Source organism: Microcaecilia unicolor, chromosome 1 (genome assembly GCF_901765095.1).
Source record: "Microcaecilia unicolor chromosome 1, aMicUni1.1, whole genome shotgun sequence".
In the NCBI taxonomy this organism is placed as follows: Eukaryota; Metazoa; Chordata; class Amphibia; order Gymnophiona; family Siphonopidae; genus Microcaecilia; species Microcaecilia unicolor.
In genome coordinates, this window is record NC_044031.1 from 658,891,811 (window position 1) to 658,917,893 (window position 26,083).

The 26,083-nt window shown below is 49.9% G+C and overlaps 1 protein-coding gene across 1 annotated transcript in view; it reads right to left on the bottom strand.

Annotated features, from left to right (window-relative positions):
• SIN3A (SIN3 transcription regulator family member A) overlaps window positions 1-26,083 on the bottom strand; it is a 399,111-nt gene that overhangs the window by 230,461 nt on the left and 142,567 nt on the right. The window contains exons 6-8 of the mRNA XM_030186804.1: window positions 23,982-24,264; window positions 7,213-7,461; window positions 5,929-6,081 (exon numbers count right to left, since the gene is read on the bottom strand). Coding sequence (XP_030042664.1) covers window positions 5,929-6,081; window positions 7,213-7,461; window positions 23,982-24,264 — 685 coding nt within the window. The remainder of the gene's footprint in view (window positions 1-5,928; window positions 6,082-7,212; window positions 7,462-23,981; window positions 24,265-26,083) is intronic.

The following is a 26,083-nucleotide window of genomic DNA, read 5'->3' on the forward strand; positions in this document are numbered from 1 at the left end:
CCGGCAAAGCTTCCACCACCAACTTCGAGGATGTGCCAACACAGGTGGAAGTCGACGCCAAGACCGCAAGAGGCACTGGCGTCGGAGACCTCACCGCAGGCTTGTGGCACTGCGGGACTAAAGCAAGAGGCATGGCTGGCGCAAGCACCCCAAACATCGATGCACTCAGGCCCAGAGGCGCTCATCAAGGTCCGATACCAGAAATGGCTGGGGTGCTAGTGTAGAAGCAGGCTGCTGAATCTGCCGGGGGGGGGGGTTCCGAAGTGGGTGCCTGGTCCTGGCTGTGTGGAGACCCATGCATCTGCACTTCCTGTATGGAGGGAGAGGGAAGTAGTCCTCCTGGCACACACACTTCTCGGGGACTGGTGAAACCCTCGGTGCCCCAGTGCTCCTGGCATCATGCATCAAGGGGGAGTCAATATCAATGTTTCTTCCGATGCCTGTAATCAATGCTCCCCGGTGCCAAAGAGGAAGACGTCAAGTCCTCCCGTCGCCTCTGGGTCTTCACCGACCCCAATCAGTCCCGGGGGGCCTGCATAGCCACCAGTGTCAAGGCAGGTCGAGACCCACTCAATGCAAAGTCGCTTTCACTGTACAAGGGTCTCACAGCCATATAGACTGTTGCACTTGATGCAACACCCAATGCTCATGACACAGAAGACACCAATGCCAACAGACATCAAGGTTTCAGAGCGGGCTCCAAAATCTCTGATCCTCTCTGGCCAACTGTGTTCTTCATACAGAGACAGAGAGAGAGAATACAGTTTGCAGGGGTATGATTAGGCCCCAAACACTACAGACATCAACAATAGGTGTCTTTGTCTTTTGCCAGAGATGGTCCTGTTGCACTACTACTACTTAACATTTCTAGAGCGCTACTAGGGTTACGCAGCGCTGTACAATTTAACAAAGAAGGACGGTCCCTGCTCAGATGAGCTTACAATCTAAAGGACAAAATGTCAAGTTGGTGTAGTCTAGATTTCTGAGTATAGGTGTGGTGGTTAGGTGCCAAAGGCGACATTGAAGAGGTGGGCTTTGAGCAGTGATTTGAAGATGGGTAGGGAGGGGGCCTGGCGTATGTGCTCAGGGAGTTTGTTCCACGCTTGAGGTGAGGCAGAAAGGGCGGAGCCTGGAGTTGGCGGTAGTGGAGAAGGGTACTGAAAGGAGGGATTTGTCTAGAGAGCGGAGGTTACGGGTAGGAACGTAAGGGGAGATGAGGGTAGAGAGGTAAGGAGGGGCTGCAGATCGAGTGCATTTGTAGGTTAGTAGGAGAAGCTTGAACTGTATGCGGTACCTGATCGGAAGCCAGTGAAGTGACTTGAGGAGAGGGGTGATATGAGTATATCGGTCCAGGCGGAAGATAAGACGTGCAGCAGAGTTCTGAATGGACTGAAGGGGGGATAGATGGCTAAGTGGGAGGCCAGTGAGGAGTAGGTTGCAGTAGTCAAGGCGAGAGGTAATGAGAGAGTGGATGAGAGTACGGGTGGTGTGCTCAGAGAGGAAAGGGCGAATTTTGCTAATGTTATAGAGGAAGAAGCGACAGGTCTTGGCTATCTGCTGGATATGTGCAGAGAAGGAGAGGGAGGAGTCGAAGATGACACCGAGGTTGCGGGCAGATGAGACGGGGACGATGAGGGTGTTATCAACTGAAATAGAGAGTGGAGGGAGAGGAGAAGTGGGTTTGGGTGGGAAGACAAGAAGTTCGGTCTTGGCCATGTTCAGTTTCAGGTCGCGATTGGACATCCATGCAGCAATGTCGGATAAGCAGGCCGATACTTTGGCCTGGGTTTCCGCAGTGATGTCTGGTGTGGAGAGATAAAGCTGGGTGTCGTCAGCATAGAGATGGTAGTGGAAGCCATGAGATGAAATCAGGGAGCCCAGGGAAGAGGTGTAGATTGAGAATAGGAGGGGTCCAAGGACAGATCCCTGGGGGACTCCGACAGAGAGTGGGATAGGGGAGGAGGATGAACCCTGAGAGTGTACTCTGAAGGTACGATGGGAGAGATAAGAGGAGAACCAGGAGAGGACAGAGCCCTGGAATCCAAAGGACTGTCAAGAAGTAAGTTATGATTGACAGTGTCAAAGGCAGCGGATAGGTCGAGGAGGATGAGGATGGAGTAGTGACCTTTGGATTTGGCGAGGAGTAGGTCATTGCAGACTTTAGATAGTGCAGTTTCTGTCGAGTGCAGGGAGCGAAAGCCGGATTGAAGCAGATCGAGAATGGCATGAGAGGAGAGAAAATCGAGGCAACGGCTGTGGATGGCGCATTCAAGTATCTTGGAGAGGAAAGGTAGGAGGGAAATGGGGCGGTAGTTGGAGGGACAGGTAGGGTCAAGTGATGGCTTTTTGAGGAGGGGTGTGACTACGGCATGCTTGAAGGTGTCCGGAACAGTTGCAGTGGTAAGAGAGAGGTTAAGGATATGACAGATAGGAGGGGTGATAGTAGAAAAGAAGGTGTTAAGTAAGTTGGTGGGGATGGGGTCTGAGGAACAGGTGGTGCATTTCGAGGAGGAGAGGAGATGGGCGGTTTCCTCTTCGGTGATATCAGGAAAAGAGGAGAAGGAGGCCTGGGTTGGTTGGTTAAGGGAGTGGGTAATGGGATGAAGAGGAGGGGAGGGTTTGGTGGTGAATTCAAGGTTGACCTTCTGGACCTTGTCGCGGAAGTAGTCAGCCAGTGATTGAGGAGAGAGTGAGGGGTGGGTGGGAGCGAAGGGCACTTTGAGGAGGGAATTGAGGGTGGCGAAGAAACGACGAGGTTTAGAGCTGAGGGAATTGGTCAATTGGGTGTAATAGTCCTGTTTGGCGAGGAATAGGGAGGACTGGAAGGAGGATAACATGAATTTGAAGTGAATGAAATCAGTATGGGTGTGAGATTTCCTCCATAGGCGTTCAGCCGATCGGGTGCAGGAGCGAAGGTATCGGGTGCCAGGGGTCACCCAGGGCTGGGGATTAGTACGCCTTGTGGGGCGGGAGACAGATGGTGCAAGAGTGTCAAGAGCAGAGGAGAGAGTGGCATTGTAAGTGGAGACAGCCTTGTCGACAGACTCGGAGGACATGATGGAAGGGAGGCGATCAGAGATAATAGAGGATAAGGTGGGGGGGGTCGACAGCCAGGAGGTTCCTGGAAGTGGTGGTTAGAGTTGGGCGGGACTGAGGGGGAGGGTGATGAAGTGTGAATGTGATCAGGTGATGGTCAGAGATAGGAAGAACTGATGTACAGAAATTGGAGGGTGAGCAGGTAGAAGAGAGGACGAGATTAAGACAGTGACCAGATTTGTGAGTAGGGGTGGTGGAGCTCACCTGGAGGTTGAAGGAGGAGGTTAGAGTGAGGAATTGAGAAGCGTATGAGTTGGATGGGTTATCGGTGTGTATGTTGAAGTCACCAAGAATGAGGGATGGGGATGAGAGCTCAAGAAAAACGGAGAGCCAGGAATCGAAGTCGGTAAGGAAGGAAGGGAGGGACTTATCAGGGGGGGGGCGGTAAATGACTGCAACTCTTAGTGGCAGTGGGTGGAATAGACGGATGGAGTGAACTTCAAAGGATGAGAAGCAGTGAGACTGAGGTAGGTGGAGAGGTTGAAAACTGCAGGAGGGCGAAAGTAGTAGCCCGACACCGCCACCGCGGCCAGCTGGGCGGGGCGAATGGGAGAAGAGATAGCCTCCGTGGCATAGGGCAGCGATTGAGGCAGAGTCGTCAGGGGTGAGCCAGGTTTCAGTTAGGGCGAGCAGATGAAGGGAATGGGAGATGAAGAGATCGTGGGTGAAGGGAACTTTGTTGCAGACTGAGTGGGCGTTCCACAGGGCACACGAGAAGGGGAATGGAGATGAGATTGGAGATATTGCGGGAACGTTGGCATAGATGAGGCGAGGACAGGTGTGGGGGGCCTGGGTTGGGATTGATGTCTCCCGCGGATAGCAGGAGAAGGAGTAAGAGAGAGCGGAGAAGGATGGGGGAGGTAGGCCGACGAAGACGGGGTGCGCATAAGAGGAATGGGGAAGGGTTCATGGCGGGAAGGAAGTGTTGAAGGTTGAGAGCTAGGAAGGAGGAGGATGTCAGTAGGGATGGTGAGGTGGTGGGGGACAGGGGTAGGTAGGGTACTGCAATGGTGAGTGGGACGGGAGAGGACAGGGCTGGGCAGTGAGTTCGTGTGGGGAAAAGATTAGGGAGGGATAGGGCAATGAATAGAATGTGAGTGGGGGCCATAAGTGATAACTGAGGTGTTTACGGGCAGGTAGCCGGACTGGGAGACAGGCAGGTTGAGGTGAGCAGTCGGGGAGGAGAGTGATGAACTGGCGGGAAGATGGACTGGGAGACAGGCAGGCAGGTGAGCAGTTGGGCAGGAGAGTGATGAGCTGGTAGGGAGATGGACTGGGGCAGGCAGGAACAGGTGATTGGGTAGCGGGCAGGCAGGTCGATTGGCTAGCAGTTCGGTACCGTAGCAGGACTGGAACAATCTGGAGTGGTTTGGAGCAGAAGAGAGCAGAGCTGGATCAGGCAGGCAGGTCGATTGGCTAGCAGTTCGGTACCGTAGCAGGACTGGAACAATCTGGAGTGGTTTGGAGCAGAAGAGAGCAGAGCTGGATCAGGCAACTGGAACAAGCTGGATCAGGCGGGCTGGAATAAGCTGGCTCAGGCACTGAGTGTAGTGCTTGAAGCCATAGGGAACCTTCGATGACATGAAAGGAAAACCAGGTGTGGCCAAATCAAACGACTCAATGGTGCTAAAAAAAGAGTAGAGCACAGGAATAAGAGGAGAGGAAAAACCCAATCGGAACTCAGGCTTAAATGCGGTCTATGGAGTGTGGTAAAAACCAAGAAAACTTTAAAAAGAGGCCAAAAAATAATCTAAAAAAATAAGGGGAAGGAATAAAATAAAGATAAACCCTGAGAGAGGTATAAAAAAAATAAAAAGGGAAGGCACAAAGACCAAAGGCCGAACCAAGCTGTGAGGAGTGGGAGTGTAAGTGAACATGTCCTCTCTTCACCGCCACAAAAAAAAAAAAAAAAAAGAGACCCGCTGGCCCAGTACCTTGCAGCAGGCAGGAAGGCCCTCACACATGCACGATGAAGCGCGTCTCGCACTCAAGACCTAGTTTAAGCTTGTTACAAGCTCCAGACCAGCAATGCAGATCTGCGTTACTCACACATGAGAATTATAGGCCTGTTTGTCCTTGGAGAAATTTTTTCACTTGAACTGCATTCACATTATAGAAGCTGTGCTTTTAGAAGTTCTTTACTTCACTCTATTCCTTTAATTTACTATAGGTTTGATTGGCGAAACTCGGAAATTAGAAGGGTTTAAACATCTTAGAGAAGGTATGTGTGTTAATTACAATGGCCAATGACGACTACACAGAAGCTTAAATTAGCTAATTACTTTTATCTTATGTTTTAAGTATATTGATGCTATCATTCGTTATTTTTAACTATATATATCATATTAAAATTTTGATTTTGATAGATACTCATCTTACTTTGCTTAGCGATGATCTATTGATTTTTGCCTTATGTTTCTACTTATAAGTATATTTGTTATTTTTTAGTGAAACCCTTATTAATTTTTGTGTATCTTGTTAATAGTATGTTGACCGATATTCAAATTACTTTGTTTGGTGATCTATATTTTTACTGTGCCAATTTCTATTTATATGGTATGTATTGTATATTATTTACTTTTGAGACTACTGATGCAGGCCACATAGCCGAAACACAATTCGTGTTGAGTCTTGGGTGTGTTTGAATAAACTTACTCCAGTGAACATCATCTAGTTACCATTTGTGTCACCATCGCTGTGTGCTGTATGTGTAAAACTAACCCATTTGGAGAAAGTGCCCCCAAAGGCGTTCATTAACCGAACCATGTGCAAAACTCAGTACTAGCATGAAAGAGCTACAGTAGGCCGATTCACAAACTTCCCTGAACTCACCATTGAGCTGTTGGCATCTGGCAGGAACTGCCCAAACTCTGACAGCAGGTCTTCTTGGTTCTTAAAGAGACGTGCCACCTGAGCATATACCTCCTGTTCTGTCAGAGCTGGTGTGTAACTCCCACCTGCTTCCTTAGCATTCCGCTGCTCCTTCTGTTGCATATATCAAACAATAAAAAAAAGAAATCCAGTTGAAATGTATTTTCCATTTTGTTAAAACTAACCTCCTATGAGAAAAGTGCAAATAAGCACCTTATTCCTTATCATTTTATCATTCATGAGGTATTTTACAGAGCTCCTACATCCCTAAACAATCAAACTCCTTGGGCCAAGATGGCAGCTCCTTACAGTGCAACTTACAGTGTTGCTGCTCTCTCATGTCTTTCCTAGTAAGAACAGTACTAAATCCCTCCCCTTCCCTCCAGCAACACTCCCAGTTCTCCTACAGAGAAAAAAAAAAAAAAACAACTCAGAAATTAATAATGGCACAGGCAAAATCATTAAATCACCAGGCTGGCCAATTTGTTTATTTTGAAAATCACCCCAGAAAAAAATCTTCTTCTGCCCAGAAGTAAAGCACAAAAGCAGGGAACAGCATGGAGAAAGGAAACCTATTCAGAAGAGCAGTCAAGTTCCCACAAGCATAGGTAACTGGACCCAAAAGTGATATTAAGGGGTGGGGGGTGAGGGTAAGGTAGGGAACCCCCATCAATATTTTAAAACTGTATAAATAAACTGCACCTGTTTACAAACATTTTTCAATGTAAGCCAAAAATTAAATTGTTGGGTCAAATTGATTCTAAACAGAATAAAAAATCATAAAAAAAAGAACTTTAGATGAAAAAAAAGCACCATGGTTGGAAATTTTTTGAGAACCTGAATCTTCTAAAATGTGCTACTAAACAGAACACTGTTTTAAAAAGAAAAAATAATTCATTACAAAAGCTGGCAAAAATAGCAATCATTTCTCTTGCAGCTAGCCATGGGGGGAGGGGGGGGGGGGGGGGAGAGAGAGAACTAGCTCAGAAAGCCAGTATTATATGTTATTTGTTTCTGTTTAGTTGAGCAGTTCTCACTTGACTGCAGAAATTTCATGCAATTTATGTATACCACGCTTACCTCTGTTTAGTCTAGTGGCTTTTGTTTTAGTGAATGCAGTATTGTATGTGTGTTCTCTCCTATTGAGAACTGTGTTTTAATTGTACATCGCTTTGTTTTAAGGTTGAAAGGCAGTTCGTTTTAACACTTGCTTAATTAGTGCTTTGTAAGCCACACATCTCTCACCTGGTACGTGTGCAGTATCTCCAGAAAGGCCTTATAGATATCTGGCTGTCCTTGAAAGCGATTTTTTATTTTGTTGACATAGTTGATGGCATGATTGAACTCAACAGGCTGATTGTTCTGCAGAGACGGAGTGGTTCCATGGGAGATGGTTGCAGGCGTGTGTGGCTGAACAGGTGGGGACAGTGGCGGATAGGGAGGCATCTGTGGTGTCTGCTGGCTGTTAGGTGTATGTACTTGTGACTGTATTGGCTGAGAAGAAAAGGAAACCAAGTCCTTCGTCAGGTTCTGCATGCTATAATTTTATTTATTAAAAACAGACTTAAAAAACATGTTATGTATTACAGATCAACCGAGGTGAAGCCCACAAAAGATATTCAAATTGATTTCCATCAGAATTCTATGCTACTAAAATTTGAAGTAACTTAAGGTGTACTGTTTTAATTTTGCAGCCACTCAGTCAGATATGCAAAAAATCACTGCTGCAAACGTATTACCACCATGGAAAAAGCGAAGTTACTTACCTGTAGCAGGTATTCTCTGAGGACAGCAGGCTGATCATTCTCACAAGTGGGTTGACGATCTGCGTCGGACTGGGAATCAGCATAACGAATAACAAAAAAAAAAAACTTTGCTAGAGCCTTCTGGTGTACATGCAGCACCGCACCGCACATTTGCGGAGTGCCTTCCCGTCCACCACGCTGCTCAGTTTAATCCAAAAAACATAAGAAAAAAGAAAACTCCAAAGGGAGGTGGGCGGGATTGTGAGAATGATCAGCCTGCTGTCCTCTGAGAATACCTGCTACAGGTAAGTATCTTTGCTTTCTCTGAGGACAAGCAGGATGAGTCATTCTCACAAGTGGGATATCCCTAGCACCCAGGCTCACCCAAAACAAAAAACACCGGTCAATTGGGCCTCACAATGGCAAGGACATAATATAGATTAACCTGAAATTATATACAAACTAGCTAAGAGTGCAGCCTGGAACAGACCAAAATGGGCCTAGCTGGGTTGAGCTGGATTCTAAACCCCAAACAGATTCTACAACACTGACTGCCCAAACTGACTATTGCATCGGGTATCCTGCTCAAGGTAGTAGTGAGATGTGAATGTGTGGACCAAAGACAAAGTTGCAGCTGTGTAAATTTCTTCAATGGAGGTGGACCATAAGTGTGCCACAGATGCAGTCATGGCTCTGACATTGTGAGCTGTGACATGATCCTCCAGAGTCAGCCCAGCTTGGATATAAGAGAAGGAAATGCAATCTGCTAGCAAATTATTTGTACCCCGCGCTTTCCCACTCATGGCAGGCTCAATGCGGCTTAGGTACTTATTTGTACCTGGGGCAATGGAGGGTTAAGTGACTTGCCCAGAGTCACAAGGAGCTGCCTGTGCCTGCAGAGGGAATCAAACCCAGTTCCCCAGGACCAAAGTCCACCACTCTAACCACTAGGGCACTCCTCCACTCCATTTACCGATGTCTGAAGGGCTTCATCCGCTCCATGCAAAAGGCCAACGCTCTCTTGCAGTTCAAGGTGTGCAAGCTGCTTTCGCTGGGGTGGGCACGGGGTCAGGGGAAAAAAGCTGGCAAGACAATCGACTGGTTCAGACAGAACTCCAACACCATTTTCGACAGGAACTTTGGGTACATATGGAGGACTACTCTATTGTGATGAAACTTAGTATAAGGTGCATCCACTACTAAGGCCTGAAGCTCACTGACCCTATAAGCTGAAGTAACAGCCACCAAGAAAATGATCTTCCAGGTCAAGTACTTCAGATGGCAGGAATTCAGTGGCTCAAAAGGAGTTTTCATCAACTGGGTGAGAACAATGTTGAGATCCTATGACACTGGTGAAGATTTGACAGGGGGCTTTCACAAAAGCAAATCTTTCATTAAGTGAATAACTACAGGCTGTCCAGTGATAAACTTACTTTCTACACGCTGGTGATAAGAATTAATTGCACTAAGGTGAACCCTTACGGAGTTGGTCTTAAGACCAGACTGATAAGCGTAGAAGGTATTCAAGCAGGGACTGTGTAGGACACACCAGACAGCAAACCTCCTCCATTTAAAAAAAAAAAAAAAAAAAAAAACACCTCCTCTTAGTGGAATATTTCCTGGAAGCAGCAAGACCCGAAGTCAACAAAAACCGAGGTATTAATGTATATATACATATACATACATACACGTTAGAGTGTGTGTATGTGTGTATATATATCTATATCTATAGATATATATTATATATAAACAGGGGACTACCAAAAAAAAAAAAAAAAAAACATTCAGGCAACTAAAATGGAGACCCCCCTCCACCCAAGCCAGACTCTACAAGCAGGGCAATACTGGTAAGAGAGAAACATTTTTTTTTTAATCATTTAGGTATCATTTTTCATTTTACAAGGGTCACTTGCAAACAGTAATACAGAGATGATTGCACATTAATACAATATAAGAAAATAATCCCAAATGTTTTTTTGTTCTCCTGTACTCTGCAAAATACAAAACTAAACAAAAAAAATGTATTTTTCACAAAGCAGGCACATCTCAATCTTGGGCTGGTCCCAGTCTCTTCCACTTTCTGTGTGTCAGTCTTCTAAATTCTTTTCCAGGTTGGCTTTTCCATTTCTTCTCTCTCTTGCTGTATTCCTTTCCCATTCAATCATCAACTCCCACTCATTCTGCTCTGTTCCCCTTCCCCCACACCCCTAGTCGCATCCATCTTCTGCTCCTTCTCCCTTCCCCACCAAGTCCCACTCCTAATACCACCCCACAATAATTCCCATAACTCAGCCACCTAAATCTCTCGCCCATACAGTACAGTGTAGATTATCCCACTCAAACATTCTCTTCCCCAGGCCTGTCACCCACAGCATCTACTGGCTGCAGTCTAAAGCTGTCACCAGCATCTCTCCCAAATCAGATCTACATACATACACTCCAGTACAGCATGTGGTTAATTTAGACAGTGGCACGTTACAGAGTGACCCTGTTCCAAATTCAGCTCAGGTCAACCAGCACTCCCCAACTTGCTAAAGTGAAATTCCCATTCACTCCTCTGCCTACTCTTTGCCAACTGAAGCCCGCCATATACTGGCATACACCCTGATGCCCCAAGGCCAAGTTCTCGCCAGCAAGCACTTGAATCCTATAGTAGGTCCTAAGGTTCATCCAGGGTGGCACATTATGAGTCCCATTAATTGTAATCAGTAGCCCAAATGGGAATGTCCAGTGGTATTGCAAATTGCCTGCATGATCTCCTTAAAGGCTCTATACTTTTGCAGGGTGCTGTGTGCTAAATTCTGAAGCAATTCAACTGCACTGACCCTATTGCTCTAGCTCTCTGAAGCAGCTTCTCCTTGAATGCAAAGCTCTGGAAGGTCACAATTAAGTCCCTCGGTCTCTCCAACATGCAGGGGCCCAAATCTCTGTGTGCTCTATCTGGGGTTCAAATGTGTCCGCCTGCAGGAGCCAGCGCACCAGGCACATCACCAAACACAGCATTCGTATCCAGCACCTCTTACACCCGCAGGATATTTCACCCGTTGTGGTTCCAGTTTGTTGGTCAGCTCCAGAAGCTTCATTTCTGCCATCCACTTCCACAGGTCAGCTATTGTGATCCCCATCAGTGCTGGACTCCAACTGCCAGGCACTTTGTGAAAACCCTGGGCGCAGACACGAGACCAAAGGGCAGTACACAGTACTGAAAGTGACGAGTTCCCAACCAAAATCGAAGATACTTCCTGTGAGCTGGGAGTGTCGAGATGTGGGTATAGGCATCCTTTAAGTCCACAGAGCATAGCCAATCGTTCTCTTGAATCATGGGAAGAAGGGTGCCCAGGGAAACCATCCTGAACTTTTCTCGGACTAGGAATTTGTTCAGTGCCCTTAGGTCTAGGATGTGACGCATTCCCCCGTTTTCGTTTGCACAAGGAAGTACCTGGAATAGAATCTCAGCCCTTCTTCCCCTGGTGGAACGGGTTCGACCGCATTGGCCTTTAGAAAGGCAGAGAGTTCCTCTGCAAGTACCTGCTTGTGCTGGGAGCTGAAGGACCGAGTTCCCGGTGGGCAATTTGGAGGCTTGGATACCAGATTGAGAGTGTATCCTAAACAAACTATTTGAAGAACCCACCAGTCGGAGGTTATAAGAGAGCACCTTTGGTGAAAAAATATTAACCTCCCCCCAACCAGTAAGTCGTCCGGAATAGACACTTGCACTGTGGCTATGATGCACTGGAGCCAGTCAAAAGCACGTCCTTTGCTTTTGCTGGGGAGCCGCAGGGGCCTTAGGTGCACGCTGTTGATGAGAACGAGCACGCTGGGAATGAGCCTGGGTAGGCTGCCAAGAAGTAGGAGTGTATCTACGCCTATTATAGGAATAGAGAGCACTCCTCCTCTCTCCAAAAAAACCTCCTAGATGAGGAGGTGGTAGCAGAAGACGCCTGGCGGGAGAGAGAATTCATAGCATCAAGGTGCTTTTTGATCTGATCGACCATGTCTTCTACCCCCCACCCCCCCGGCAACAAACATCTGCCATTCGCTGCTGGGTCGTATGATCCAGGTCGTGGTCACGGCGCATCCCAGCTGAACCAGTCCGCCGGACCGTCAGTGGATGCGGGATCAGTCTGGATCGTCCAGAGTCGGACTGAGATAGGATTGAAGTGACACGGAGACATCGGGTGGCTCCCTGGCCGGGCCAACCTTGCAGCATCCCCCGAGTTGATCGCGGTCACCTACAGGCCATGTCCCCGACCGGGCTGAGACGACCCGAGCCAGGATTGACTGACCTCGTCGACCGCCAGCCTCGTGGCGCCCTAGGGGCGAGTGGCGCTGCGGGTCGGGCAGCATCCCCCTCCAGATCCAGATTGGACCAGAGTCGGACCCGCCGATTGGGCCTGCCACCAGCGTCAACCGGCGAGGGAGGGATCGGCATCGCATGGTCAATTGCCGATCAGTAAACCAGGAGGCCCACCGACTTCGGAAGTCCTACCTGACAGAACCGAGCCCCGACTAACAACACCAACAGGCATCACAGAGAGGAACAAGCTCTGTTCCGGGAGGAGCCGGCCTATGCTCCAGCTCTCTGGTCTCAACCTGGTCCACCCGAGCCATCCTCTCTTCTGAGACCAGTCCAGCAGCTCCAGCACTGTTGCTCGGAAAGCGGCCTACCCTCTCCAGCTCTCCCTGGTCCACCCGAGCCATCTTCTCTTCTCTCTGCTTGCTTGCTCCAGTCCAGCAGTTCCAGCCTGTTCCAGTCCGCCGATCCTTGCTTGTTCCAGCCCAGCTTGCGCCATTCCGCCGATCCAGCTTCCCCCTGCCTATTCCAGTTCATCTGCTGCGGCCCGCTTGTTCCAGCCCTGCTTATTCAGTACGGCAGTTCCAGCTTATCCCAGTCCGCCGATCCAGCTTTCCCTGCCTGCTCCAATCCATCGGCCTGCTCCAGCCCGCTTGCTACCTGCTCCAGCAGTCCGTCGGAGCCAGCTTCTCCCTCCTTGTCCCAACTTGTCCCAATCCGCCGATCCAGCTCTCCCTGCCTGCTCTGATCCATCGGCCTGTTCCAGCCCGCCTGCTACCTGCTCCAGCTTGCCGCAGTCCGTTGGATACAGCTTCTCCCTGCTTGTTCCAGCCGCAGTCCGTCGGATCCAGCTGCTCCCTGTTTGTTCCAGCTACCTGCTCTTGCCTCTCTCCCTGCTTGTTCTAGCTACCTACTCCAGCTTGCTGCTGTCCGTCGGATCCAGCTTCTCCCTGCTTGTTCCAGCCGCAGTCCGTCGGATCCAGCTTCTCCCTGCTTGTTCCAGCCGCAGTCAGTCAGATCCAGCTTCCCCTGCTTGTTCTAGCTGCAGTCCGTCGGATCCAGCTTCTGTTTGCTCCAGCGTTCCAGTCCGACTGTTCCAGCTTCTCCCTGCTTGTTCCAGCCCATCTGCTTCAGCCTACCTACTCCAGTACATCTGCTCCAGCGTGTTCCAGTCCGCCTGAACCAGCTTCTCCCTGCTCGTTCCAGCCCATCTGCTCCAGCCTACTTGCTCAGATACACCTGCTCCAGCCTACCTGCTCCAGTTCATCTGCTCCAGCGTATTCCAATCCGCCTGATCCAGATTCTCCCTGATTATTCCAGTACACCTGCTCCAGTCTGCCTGAACCTGCTTCTCCCTGCTTATTCCAGTACCTGCTCCAGCCTGCCTACTCCAACTCATCTGCTCCAGCGTGTTCCAATCCACCTGAACCAGCTTCTCCCTGCCTATCTCAGTCCATCTGCTCCAGACTGCCTGCTCCAGCTTCTCCCTGCTCGTTCCTATTCATCGGCACCAGCTTGTTCCAGCCCACCTGCTAGCTTGTCAGTCAGTACCTGCTCCAGCCTGCCTGCTCCAGCTTACTTGCCTACTAGCTTACTAGCCCGCTAACTCACCAGCCATTGACATACCTGCTCTCCAGTTTCTCCCTGCTCGCTCCTGTCCCCCTGCATCAGTATGCTCCAGCCCGCCTAACTTGTCAGCCCTTGACTTACCTGCTCTCCAGCGTCTCCCTGCTCATTCCTGTCCATCGGCTCCAGCATGCCCCAACCCGCCTGCTAGCTGACTTACCCACTCTCCAGTCCATCAATCCCTCCAATTCCAAGCCTCCGGCTCTTCGCTCTGTCACTACACTTACACTTGTCACACTGCAATCACTACTTATGGCCCCTGTCCACATCCTCTTCCTTGCCCTGTCCCTTCCTAATCTTTTTCCCCTCCCCTTACCGCTATCTACCGCTGGAACCCATTGCCCACCTGTGTTCCCTCCCGTCCTGCCCGCGACGGCAATACCCTATTCACCCTCATCCCTCACCACCTCACCATCTCTCTTGTCCCCCTCCTCCTTCCTAGCCCTTAATCTCCAACACCTCCTTCCTACCATTAACCCTTCACCATTCCTCCTAAGTGCACCCCGTCTTCGTCGCCTTCGTCGCCCGACCTCCCCCACCCTCCTCCGCACTCTCTTGCTCCTTCTCCTGCTATCCGCGGGAGACATTAATCCTAATCCAGGCCCCCCCCCCACCTGTCCTCATCCTTCCCATGCAAACGATTCCGTGATGTCTCCAACCTCGTCTCTATTCCCCTCCTCCCCCCCCCCCCCTTCCCTCCCCTTCTCATGTGCCTTGTGGAATGCCCACTCGATCTGCAACAAACTGCCCTTCACCCACGATCTCTTCATCTCTCTTTCCCTCCAACTGCTCGCCCTAACTGAAACCTGGCTCTCCCCTGACGACTCTGCCTCCGTCACGGCCCTCTCTTCTCCCACACTCCCCGCCCAGAGGGCCGCGGTGGAGGCGTCGGGCTACTTCTCTCACCCTCCTGTAGTTTCCAACCCCTCCTCCTACCGCAGTCTCACGGCTTCTCGTCCTTCGAAGCTCACTCCATCCGGCTATTCTACCCATTACCACTCAGAGTTGCAGTCATCTACCGCCCCCCTGACAAGCCCCTCTCTTCATTCCTTACTGACTTCGACACTTGGCTCACCGTCTTTCTTGATCCCACATCTCCATCCCTCATTCTTGGTGATTTTAACATTCACGTTGACAACCCATCCAATTCCTACGCTTCTAAATTCCTCACTCTGATATCCTCCTTTAACCTCCGACTATGCTCTACCACCCCTACTCACCGTGATGGCCATTGTCTCAACCTCGTTCTCTTCTCTTCCTGCTCGCCTTCCAATTTCTGCACCTCAGTCCTTCCTATCTCAGATCATCACCTAATCACCCTCACACTTCATCACCCTCCCCCTCAACCTCGCCCAACTACAACCACGGCCTTCAGGAATCTCCAAGCTGTCGACCCCCCTACCCTATCCTCCCACATCTCCAATCTCTTCCCTTCCATCTCGTCTTCTGAATCTGTCGACACGGCTGTCTCTACCTACAATGAAACTCTCTCCACTGCTCTGGATACCTTAGCACCATCTGTCTCTCGCCCCACTAAGCGCACTAATCCTCAGCCCTGGTTATCCCCTTGCATCCGTTACCTTCGCTCCTGCACCCGATCTGCTGAACGACTCTGGAGGAAATCTCGCACCCTATCAGACTTCACCCATTACAAATTCATGCTATCCTCCTTCCAGTCCTCCCTATTCCTTGCCAAATAGGAATATTATTCTCAATTAACCAATTCTCTTGGCTCCAACCCTCGTCGCCTCTTCGCCACCCTCAACTCCCTACTTAAAGTACCCTCCGCTCCCACCCCCCCACCCCCTCACTCTCTCCTCAAACACTAGCTGACCACTTCCGCGATAAAGTGCAGAAGATTAACCTTGAATTCACTTCCAAGCCTTCTCCTCCCTGTGACTTCTTAACCCACTCCCTCAACCAACCTAACCCGGCTTCCTTTTCCTCCTTCCCTGAGATCACTGAAGAGGAAACTGCTCGCCTTCTTTCTTCCTCTAAGTGCACCACCTGTTCCTCGGATCCCATTCCCACCAATCTGCTTACCAACATCTCTCCTACAGTTAACCCCTCAATCTGTCACATCCTCAACCTCTCTCTCTCCACCGCTACTGTCCCTGACTCCTTCAAGCACGCAGTAGTCACACCACTTCTCAAAAAACCATCACTTGACCCCACCTGTCCCTCCAACTACCGCCCCAACTCTCTTCTACCCTTCCTCTCCAAATTATTTGAATGTGCTGTCCACAGCCGTTGCCTCGACTTCCTCTCCTCTCAGGCTGTCCTCGACCCGCTTCAATCTGGCTTTCGCCCACTACACTCGACAGAAACGGCACTCTCTAAAGTCTGCAATGACCTGTTCCTCGCCAAATCCAAAGGCCATTATTCCATCCTCATCCTCCTCGACCTATCCGCCGCCTTTGATACCGTCAATCATAATTTACTTCTTGACACAATGTCCTCATTTGGGTTCCAGGGCTCCGTCCTCTCCTGGTTCTCCTCGTATCTTTCCCAACGCACCTTCAGAGTATCTTCTAATGGCTCCTCTTCCACCCCCGTCCCGCTCTCTGTTGGGGGTTCCTCAAGGATCTGTCCTTGGACCACTTCTCTTCTTGATATACACCTCTTCCCTAGGCTCGTTGATCTCATCACATGGTTTCCAGTACCATCTCTATGCCGATGACACCCAGCTTTACCTCTCCACTCCCGACATCACAGTCGAAACCCAGGCCAAAGTTTCAGCCTGCCTTTCCGACATCGCTGCCTGGATGTCCAACTGGCATCTGAAATTGAACATGGCAAAGACTGAGCTCCTTATCTTTCCACCCAAACCCTCTTCTCCTCTTCCCCCACTTTCCGTCTCTGTTGACAACACCCTCATCCTCCCCGTCTCTTCAGCACGCAATCTCGGAGTCATCTTCGATTCCTCCCTCTCCTTCTCTGCCCATATCCAGCAGACAGCTAAGACCTGTCGCTTCTTCCTCTATAATATTAGCAAAATTCGCCCATTCCTCTCTGGACAGACCACCTGAACCCTCGTCCACTCGCTCGTTACCTCTCGTCTTGACTATTGCAACCTTCTCCTCGCTGGCCTCCCGCTTAGCCACCTATCCCCCCTTCAATCTGTCCAAAATTCCGCCGCACGTCTTATCTACCGCGTGAACCGATACTCTCATATCACCCCTCTCCTCAAGTCGCTTCACTGGCTCCCAATCCACTACCGTATACAGTTCAAGCTTCTCCTATTGACCTTCAAGTGCACTCAATCTGCTGCCCCCCATTACCTCTCTACCCTCCTCTCCACGTATGTTCCCACCCGTAACCTCCGCTTTCAAAACAAATCACTCCTATCTGTACCCTTCTCCACCACCGCTAACTCCAGACTCCGCCCCTTCTGCCTCGCAGCACCTTATGCCTGGAACAGACTTCCTGAGCCCATATGCCATGCGCCCTCCCTGCCCATCTTCAAGTCCTTACTCAAGGCCCATCTCTTCTCCCTTGCTTTTGGCGCTTAACCACCTTCCCCATTCCTGTTACCTAAACTGACTACGTAGTATGTTACCGTTAGATTGTAAGCTCTCTTGAGCAGGGACTGTCCCTCCCCGTGTTTAAACTTGTACAGCACTGCGTAACCCTGGCAGCGCTATAGAAATGCTAAGTAGTAGTACCGTTACTCCGGACTCTGATAATTGCAGAAACGGGTCTCAACAGGACAGCGCCTGGAGCTCAGACACCCGTCTCGCCAATGTAATGGCCACCAAAAAGACTGTCTTTAGAGTCACATCCTTCTCCAAAGCTTGCCTCAGCGGCTCGAAGGGCCTTTAATACTAGCCCCAGGTTCCAAGACGGACAAGGGGCCCGCACGGGAGGCCGGAGCACCCCTCTAAGAAACCGTGCAATGTCTGGATGCGCAGCCATGGAGAGGCCAGCGACCTTCCCCCGAAAACATGCCAAGGCTGCCACTTGAACACACAGGGAATTATAGGCCAAGCCTTTTTGTACACGATCCTGCAAAAAGTCAAGTATCGGCAAGACAGAAACCCGCATGGGTGTGATCGTTTAGAAACACACCAAGCCTCAAACTGGTGCCAGATCTGAGCATAGGCAACGGAAGTGGAACGCTTGCGGGCCTGCAAGAGAGTGGAGATGACCTTGTTAGAATAGCTCTCTCAATAGCCATGCCGTAAGACCAAAGTGGCAGGGATCCTCCATGGTCACCGGACCCTGCGTCAACAGGTTCGGTACCAGAGGCAAAGGAAGGGGAGCCTCCACCAGCATCCGCATACCACTGCCCCGGATTGGCCCAGGCGGCAATGAGGATCACCACTCCTTGATGCAGTTGAATTCGCAGGAGTTGCCCTATTAAGGAGGGAACACATACAGGAGGCCCGGGGGCCAGGGTTGAGCCAAGGCATCCAACCCCGCCAAGCGAGGATATCTCCGTCTGCTGAAACAGGACGGGACTTTGGCATTTGTGCTTGAGGCCATAAGATCCGCTACGGGCGTTCCCCATTTGGCACAGATCTGAAGGAACACCGTCTGCCAGTTCCTACTCCGCAGGGTCGATTTGACACCTGCTTAGAAAGTCGGCTTGCACGTTGCTCTGACCTGCTATGTTAGCTGCTGACAAAAGCTGGAGGAGTGGCCTAGTGGTTAGGGTGGTGGATTTTGGTCCTGGGGAACTGAAGAACTGAGTTCGATTCCCGGCACAGGCAGCTCCTTGTGACTCTGGGCAAGTCACTTAACCCTCCATTGCCCCATGTAAGCCGCATTGCGCCTGCCATGAGTGGGAAAGTGCGGGGTACAAATGTAACAAAAAAAAAAAAAAAAGCTGCAGATGTAGCTCGGCCCAGTGGCATATCTGAGCAGCCTCTGTGGCCAGTGCTTGACACTGAGTGCCACCTTGTCGATTTATGTAGGCCACTGCTGTCGTGTTGTCCGACAGAACTCTGACAGCCAGTCCCTCCAGAATCATGTGAAAGGCCAGAAGAGCCTGGACTATCGCTCTCAGTTCCAAGCAATTGATGGACCACCCCGTTTCCTCAGGTGTCCACAGACCCTGGGTATAGCTTCCCTGGCAATGTGCTCCCCAGCCCTTCAGGCTGGCATCCGTTGCCACCAGGCACCAATGGGGAAGCGCTAGCGGCATTCCTTGCCGCAGCATGCTGTCTGAGAGCCACCACTCCATAGTGAGTCGGGCCACAGGGAGCCACGCGAGTCTGCAGAGACCACTCTGATGAGCCAGTCGTCGAGGTACGGGTGAACCCGGATACCCTCTCGCCTGAGAAAAGCAGCTACTACCACCATTACCTTGGAAAAGGTTTGGGGAGCTGTGGCGAAGCCAAAAGGCAAGGCCCGAAACTGGAAATGATTTCCCAACACCGCAAACCAGAGGAACCGTTGGTGTGGGGGCCATATAGGAATGTGCAAGTAAGCTTCTTTTAGGTTCAGAGACGTGAGGAATTCTCCTGGCTGTACCGCTGCAATGACGGAGCGCAGGGTTTCCATGTGAAAATGTCGCACTCTTAGTGATTCGTTGACTTTCTTTAAGTCAAGAATGGGCTGAAAAGACTCACCTTTTCGCGGCACCACAAAATAAATGGAGTAATGACCGCAGCCATGTTCGGCGGGAGGCACAGGGATCACCGCTCCAAGGTGCAACAAGTAATGTCTCCTCTACCGCCGCCCGTTTGACGGCAGTACCACATCGGGACTCCACAAACACATCTCTCACCAGGGCACCAAATTCCAATCGGTAACCTTCTCTGATCAGGTCCAGGACCCACTGATCTGAGGTAATCTTGGTCCACTCCTCGAGAAAGAGGGAAAGGCTTCCTCCTACCGCTGTAGCGGAAAAGTGGACCGGCATCCCATCATTGTGGAGGACGGCCCTGAACTCCTGGCCTTGAGCCTGCCGCTACGGAGCGTTTGTCTGAGTGAAAGGAGTTCCTCTGCTGAAAGCAGGCATGTTGAGTAAACCCAGCAGAGCGCCCTGGGCGATACCTTCGAGCTTCACGGAAGCGAGGTCAGGAGGAGGAGGGAACCACTTGACCCCTGGAAGAAGGCCGCAGCCTATCCTCAGGTAACCGCTGGGGTTTAGCGTCCCCCGGGTCTTTAACAATCTTCTCCAACTCCTCTCAAAATAACAGAAGGCCCCGAAAGGGCAACTTCACCAGCCTTTGCTTAGAGGCTATGTCAGATGCCCAATGCCGTAGCCATAGAAAGTGGCGGGCGGACACCGCCACAGACATCTGTTTAGCCGAAGCTATGACCAGATCATAGAGGGCGTCAGCTAAAAATGACAAGGCCGACTCCATGCGCGGTGCAACCTCAGCGAGGTACTCCGCACCATCCACGGGCTGTTCCACTGCCTGTTGTAACCAAGAGGGGCAGACTCGAGCAGCATAAGAACTACAAACAGACGCCCTTAAGGCTAAGGCTGAAATCTCAAAGGACCGTTTTAGCACCGATTCCAGCCGCCGGTCCTGAATGTCCTTCAGGGCGACCCCTCCCTCTACTGGGAGGGTGGTCTTTTTTGTCACTGCCGTAACTAAGGCATCCACTTTAGGCATTCCAAAACGGACCAAGATGCCCCATCGCCCTGGCCACTTTCAAGGGCCCCTCGGGGTCAGCCAATTGAGCAGAAATAAGCTCTTGGATGGAGTCATGCAAAGGAAAGGCACGAGCAGGCTTCTTAGTACTCGCCATCCTCAGATTGCCAGAGGAGGCCTCACCTTGACAGGGTCATCAATAGAGAGGGCCTATAAGACATAAGAGATAAGTGCTGGCAGCTCATTGCGGTGGAAAATCCGAACCGCAGTGGGATCATCCAGATCCAGTGGCAAACCGGCTCCTTCCTCTGGCTCTTCAGACCACGAAGGCCTGCCAGATCCCTCAGAGTCCCCACAGCCTGACCATGGGGACGGGGGGGGGGGGGGGGGGGGGGGGGGGACGGGACACGCCACTCTCCGACGTGGAATTTACCCGTCTATGCTTAGCGTGCATCCAACGCTCAGGGGCATCCACGTCTGGCATCAGCCCCGGGCCATCATCAATTGGAAAGGAACCAGGTAGCAACACAGTGTCAGACACCTGCGGCAGAGCTCTTTTCAGCATGAAGGCTTTATGTAAAATAAGCACAAACTCGGGGGAGAAAAACTCACCCTGACCTCCCGTCTCCGAATTAGGAGCTACGGGGAACGGAGCTCCTCTGGTAGCCTCGGCCCGAGGCGCCCCTCTGCTCTCAGACTCCTCCGCAACTGTGGGGGTCGAGCCATGCGGCGCTTTCAAGATGTTACCCGCTGCCAGCTCCATCGAGCAAGAAGAATCATTGCTCAGCATGCTCGTACTGGCTGTACCGTCTAAACATGTTTTACAGAGCCCCGCTGCTGATCTGCGCTTGCCACAACGGGAACAGTGCTTAACTCCCTCAGCAGCCATCGCCGAAAAACGGAGGAATAAAATTAAAAATGGCGGCTTCGCACCAAAATCACCCCGATCGGAACACCGTCCGCGGGCCCTCCCTAGAGGAGCTGAGTATCGCTCTTACCTGAAAGGACCGAGTCCACGAGCTCCGGTCACACTGCACAGTCAGGAAAAGCCTCAGAAAAAACAGTTCTTTTTTTTTAACGCTGTGAGGAAAGTTGGAGGCAAACAGCTACAGAGGCACTCCGGAGGCAGAAGAGGGTGGGAAAGGACGAACCTATATGCCTGCATCCACACAGGGGGAAGGGTAAGGCAGGGAAAGGGCGAACCTATGTGCCTTTAAAGTGGGCTCCACTTAGCCACAACACCCCTGCTACAACTGGCAAAAGCACAGGAGCCACCCCATGCAGAATCTTCGAGGAACTGAACAAGCTGCGTCCGACCCTGCTGGGAGATAGAGAAATACTGAGAGGCAGATGGAGCTAGCTGTCCTAGAGGCACTATGGTTTTCAGTGTTCTCTATCTCCCTCTGCTGGTAGGTGGACACAACCCATTCGTAATGGATTCATCTGCTGCTGACGACAAGGAAGCTTTAATTTGAATTCAATGAGTGCCTGAACTGGATGTCAACTTAAAGAGGGCTCACACTTTCACATTTGTACAATTTAAATATCAGCCTAGCAGCAGTCTCACAAGATTACTTCTTGAAGACTCAGCAGCCAGTTTGAAAAAGCACAGCACCAGCAAGAAAGTGGTGGCAGCAGGGCAGGAAAGAGTTGGGTTCTTTTCCATCCCCTGAAGAGGCCATTAGACCACCAGGGAATGCACAGGTAGGCTGGGCGGCAGGAGAGTTGGGCGGAGCTCCGTCCTATACCACAGCCCCCCAGATTCTGCAGGGAAACATTCAATTCTACGCAAATTCAGTGCTCCACAGTCATGCAGAATTCTGGCAGGAATACTCTAAAGCCTAGTTTTACATGCATATGCAGTAGCACAATTGTATAAATTGTGGGATCACAGGCACAGCAACAGCATGGTTCAATGTTTTTTAGAGACTAGATCTTATATTGTAACATAGTAACATAGTAGATGACGGCAGAAAAAGACCTGCACGGTCCATCCAGTCTGCCCAACAAGATAACTCATATTTGCTTCTTTCTGTGTATACCCTACTTTGATTTGTACCTGTGCTCTTCAGGGCACAGACTGTATAAGTCTGCCCAGCACTATCCCCGCATCCCAACCACCAGCCCCTCTTCCCAACCAACGGCTCTGGCACAGACCGTATAAGTCTGTCCAGCACTATCCCCGCCTCCCAACCACCAGCTCCGCCTCCCGATCTTGACTAAGCTCCTGAGGATCCATTCCTTCGGCACAGGATTCCTTTATGCTTATCCCACACGTTTGAATTCCTTTACCGTTTTCATTTCCACCACCTCCCGCGGGAGGACATTGCAAGCATCCACTACTCTCTCCGTGAAAAAATACTTCCTGACATTTTTCTTGAGTCTGCCCCCCCTTCAATAACATGTCTAATCAGTTATCAACTCCTTGGATCACAGAAAGTGGGGTGCCACAGGGTTCCCCAATATAACCCATACTGTTCAAAATATCATGGCTCCACTCGGAATAAAACCGGGAAAAAAAAATAGGATTCAACCCACTCATATATGCCAACGATGTCACCATTTATATACTTTTCAACAACAGTATCACAGAAATACTGGACAGGGTTAAAATAGGGCTGGACCTTATAGAAAACTTCAACTAAGCTGAGACAAAACAAAATTCCTGGTCCTAACCAGCCAGCATGACCCCCCACCTATTACCAAAAATTCAGAATCTACTAAACGTACCAAACTAAATCACAACTAAAAATACTAGGCATCGTTCTTGACAAACACCTAGCTCTTGAAAATCAATTTCAGCAGTCACATCAAAATGTTTCAAAACACTATGAAAACTGCGAAGAATTAAGAGACTACTTTCCTAATCATTTTGCCTCATAGTACAATCAATACTGCCACAACTAGATTACTGCAATGCAGCATATGCAGGGTGCAAAGAAAACATACTGAAATTGCTGCAAACTGTTCAAACACAGCAGCAAGGCTGATCTTCAAAAAGTCAAAATATGCAAGAGCTACCCCATGACTCACAATGCTACACCAGCTCCCGATCAAGGCCAGACTAGTGTTCAAAACTAGCACCCTCATCTTCAAAATACTGTTTGGCATGGCCCCTGACTACATGTTAGATCTGATCGAGCCATCAGCAAGAAACTCAAGTCTAGATGTCAGAAATTACTACTTCACCTACCCAAGTGCAGAAACACAGTCTACAAAACCACTTATATGGCTGGATATAGTTACCTGGGATCCAAATGGTGGAGCTAGACTCCCAAGATCACATGAAGCATTACAAACTACCTCTAATTCAGAAAGGAACTAAAAAAAAAAAAACCTACCTTTTCAATAAATTTTATGGTTAAAACATGATACCGATGATCTAGATAAACCTGCAGCTGTAATGAAACACTAATTTCACCTGATTGTTAAATGTAAGCCACACTGAACTTGTTTTTGGATAATTGTGGGATATAAGAATGAATAAATGTTTTCCACATGTAAAAGCGAGTGCATAGAAAGTGTGCACCTACTTTTATACAATCTGCATATGGGTATTCCCAGAGGCATAGCTTGGGTGGAACACAGATGAGGTTGCAATACATAAATGTAGGTGCTGCCTGGCATCTGCCTGCTATTGGGCACTAATTATGAAAATACATAAAATAGATGCCTTTTGGAAATTATCATATAAAACCAGGCACTTTACCATCAAGTGGGTCATCTGCAGTAATACAACAAAATTGCCGTTGCCTCTCCACCTCAACAATGTTCACACCTCTTGTTTCTCCACTTTCTCACCTTGCTGATTTTGGCAGGTGTAGGCAGAGGGGCTGGCTGAGCTGGAGTCGGTGTAGACTGGGTTAAGGGTTGTGACGGGTGCTGCTGGGCAGGCTGAGCCTGTGGCTGAATGCCATGGGTGGGTATCTGATGAACCTGCCCAGGGGTTGTCACATTCACCGTATCATTTGTCTGCACCTCAATTTTATAACCAGGAGGCAAGAAGGTGTTGAAGCCCATGATCAAATCAGGATGACCTTTGAACAGTTGAGACACACGACTAATCACCCCAGGGGTATCAATGCTGAAAACAAAGAGAAAGAAAAAGATTTTATCCAACGCTAAATTAAAAGAGCCAAGCAGAAACACACTACACATTCATGTATCGGATCATAAATATCCTCAAAAGAGTTATCACCACAGCTCAACAGATCTAATCCTTGAATGGTCACCAGTTTATATACATTTTACTAAACATTGAGGGGCCTGTTTACTAAAGCGAAAGCTACATACCTGTAGAAGGTATTCTCCGAGGAAGCAGGCTGATTGTTCTCACTTATGGGTGACGTCCAGCAGCAGCCCAGGAGTGGAAAATCTTCCCTAACAACAAAAGTTTGCTAGTCTCGCGCTCCCGAGCGAACCGCGCATGTGCGGCCGTCTTCCCGCCCGATCGCGAGCGTGCTCGTCAGTCCAGTACATAGCTACGGTAAGGGAAGACAACTCCGAAGGGGAGGTGGGCGGGATTGTGAGAACAATCAGCCTGCTGTCCTTGGAGAATACCTTCTACAGGTATGTAGCTTTCGCTTTCTCCGAGGACAAGCAGGCTGCTTGTTCTCACTGATGGGGTATCCCTAGCCCCCAGGCTCACTCAAAACAATAAACATGGTCAATTGGGCCTCGCAACGGCGAGGACATAACTGAGATTGACCTAACATGTTAACAACTAACAGAGAGTGCAGCCTGGAAAAGAATAAAAACGGGCCTAGGGGGGAGGAGTTGGATTCTAAACTCCAAACAGGTTCTGTAACACCGACTGCCCAAACCGACTGTCACGTCAGATATCCTGCTGAAGGCAGTAATGAGATGTGAATGTGTGGACAGAAGACCATGTCGCAGCCTTGCAGATCTCTTCAATAATGGCTGACTTCAAGTGGGCCACTGACGCAGCCATGGCTCTAACATTGTGAGCCGTGACATGACCCTCAAGGGTCAACCCAGCCTTGGCGTAAGTGAAGGAAATGCTATCTGCTAGCCAATTAGATATGGTGCGTTTCCCTACAGCCACACCCCTCTTGTTGTGATCAAAAGAAAAACAATTGGGCGGACTGTCTGTGGGGGCTTGTCCGCTCCAAATAGAAGGCCTATGCTCTTTTGCAGTTGACGCTCAGCAGGGCGGGTATGAGGCTTGGGAAAGAATGTTGGCAAGACAATTGACTGGTTCAGATGGAACTCCGACACCACCTTTGGCAAGAACTTAGGGTGAGTGTGGAGGACTACTCGATTATGATGAAATTTGGTATAAGGAGCATGAGCTACTAGGGCTTGAAGCTCACTGACTCTGCGTGCTGAATTTACTGCCACCAAGAAAATGACCTTCCAGGTCAAGTACTTCAGATGGCAGGATCTAGTGGCTCAAAAGGAGGTTTCATCAGCTAGGTGAGAATGACATTGAGATCCCATGACACAGTAGGAAGTTTGATAGGGGGCTTTGACAAAAGCAAACCTCTCAAAGCGAACTAAAGGCTGTCCAGAAATCAGCTTACCTTCTACACGGTAATGAAAAGCACTGATAGCACTAAGATGAACCCTTACGAGTTGGTCTTAAGACCAGACTCGGACCTAGGGCCTTGCTGTCACACCAGACGGTAAACCTCCTCCATAGAAAGAAGTAACTCTTCTTAGTGGAATCTTTCCTGGAAGCAAGCAAGACTCTGGAGACCCCCTCCGAGAGACCCAAGGAGGCAAAGTCTACGCTCTCAACATCCAAGCCGTGAGAGCCAGGGACTGGAGGTTGGGATGCAGAAACGCCCCCTCGTTCTGAGTGATGAGGGTTGGAAAACACTCCAATCTCCACGGTTCTTCGGAGGACAACTCCAGAAGAAGAGGGAACCAGATCTGACGGG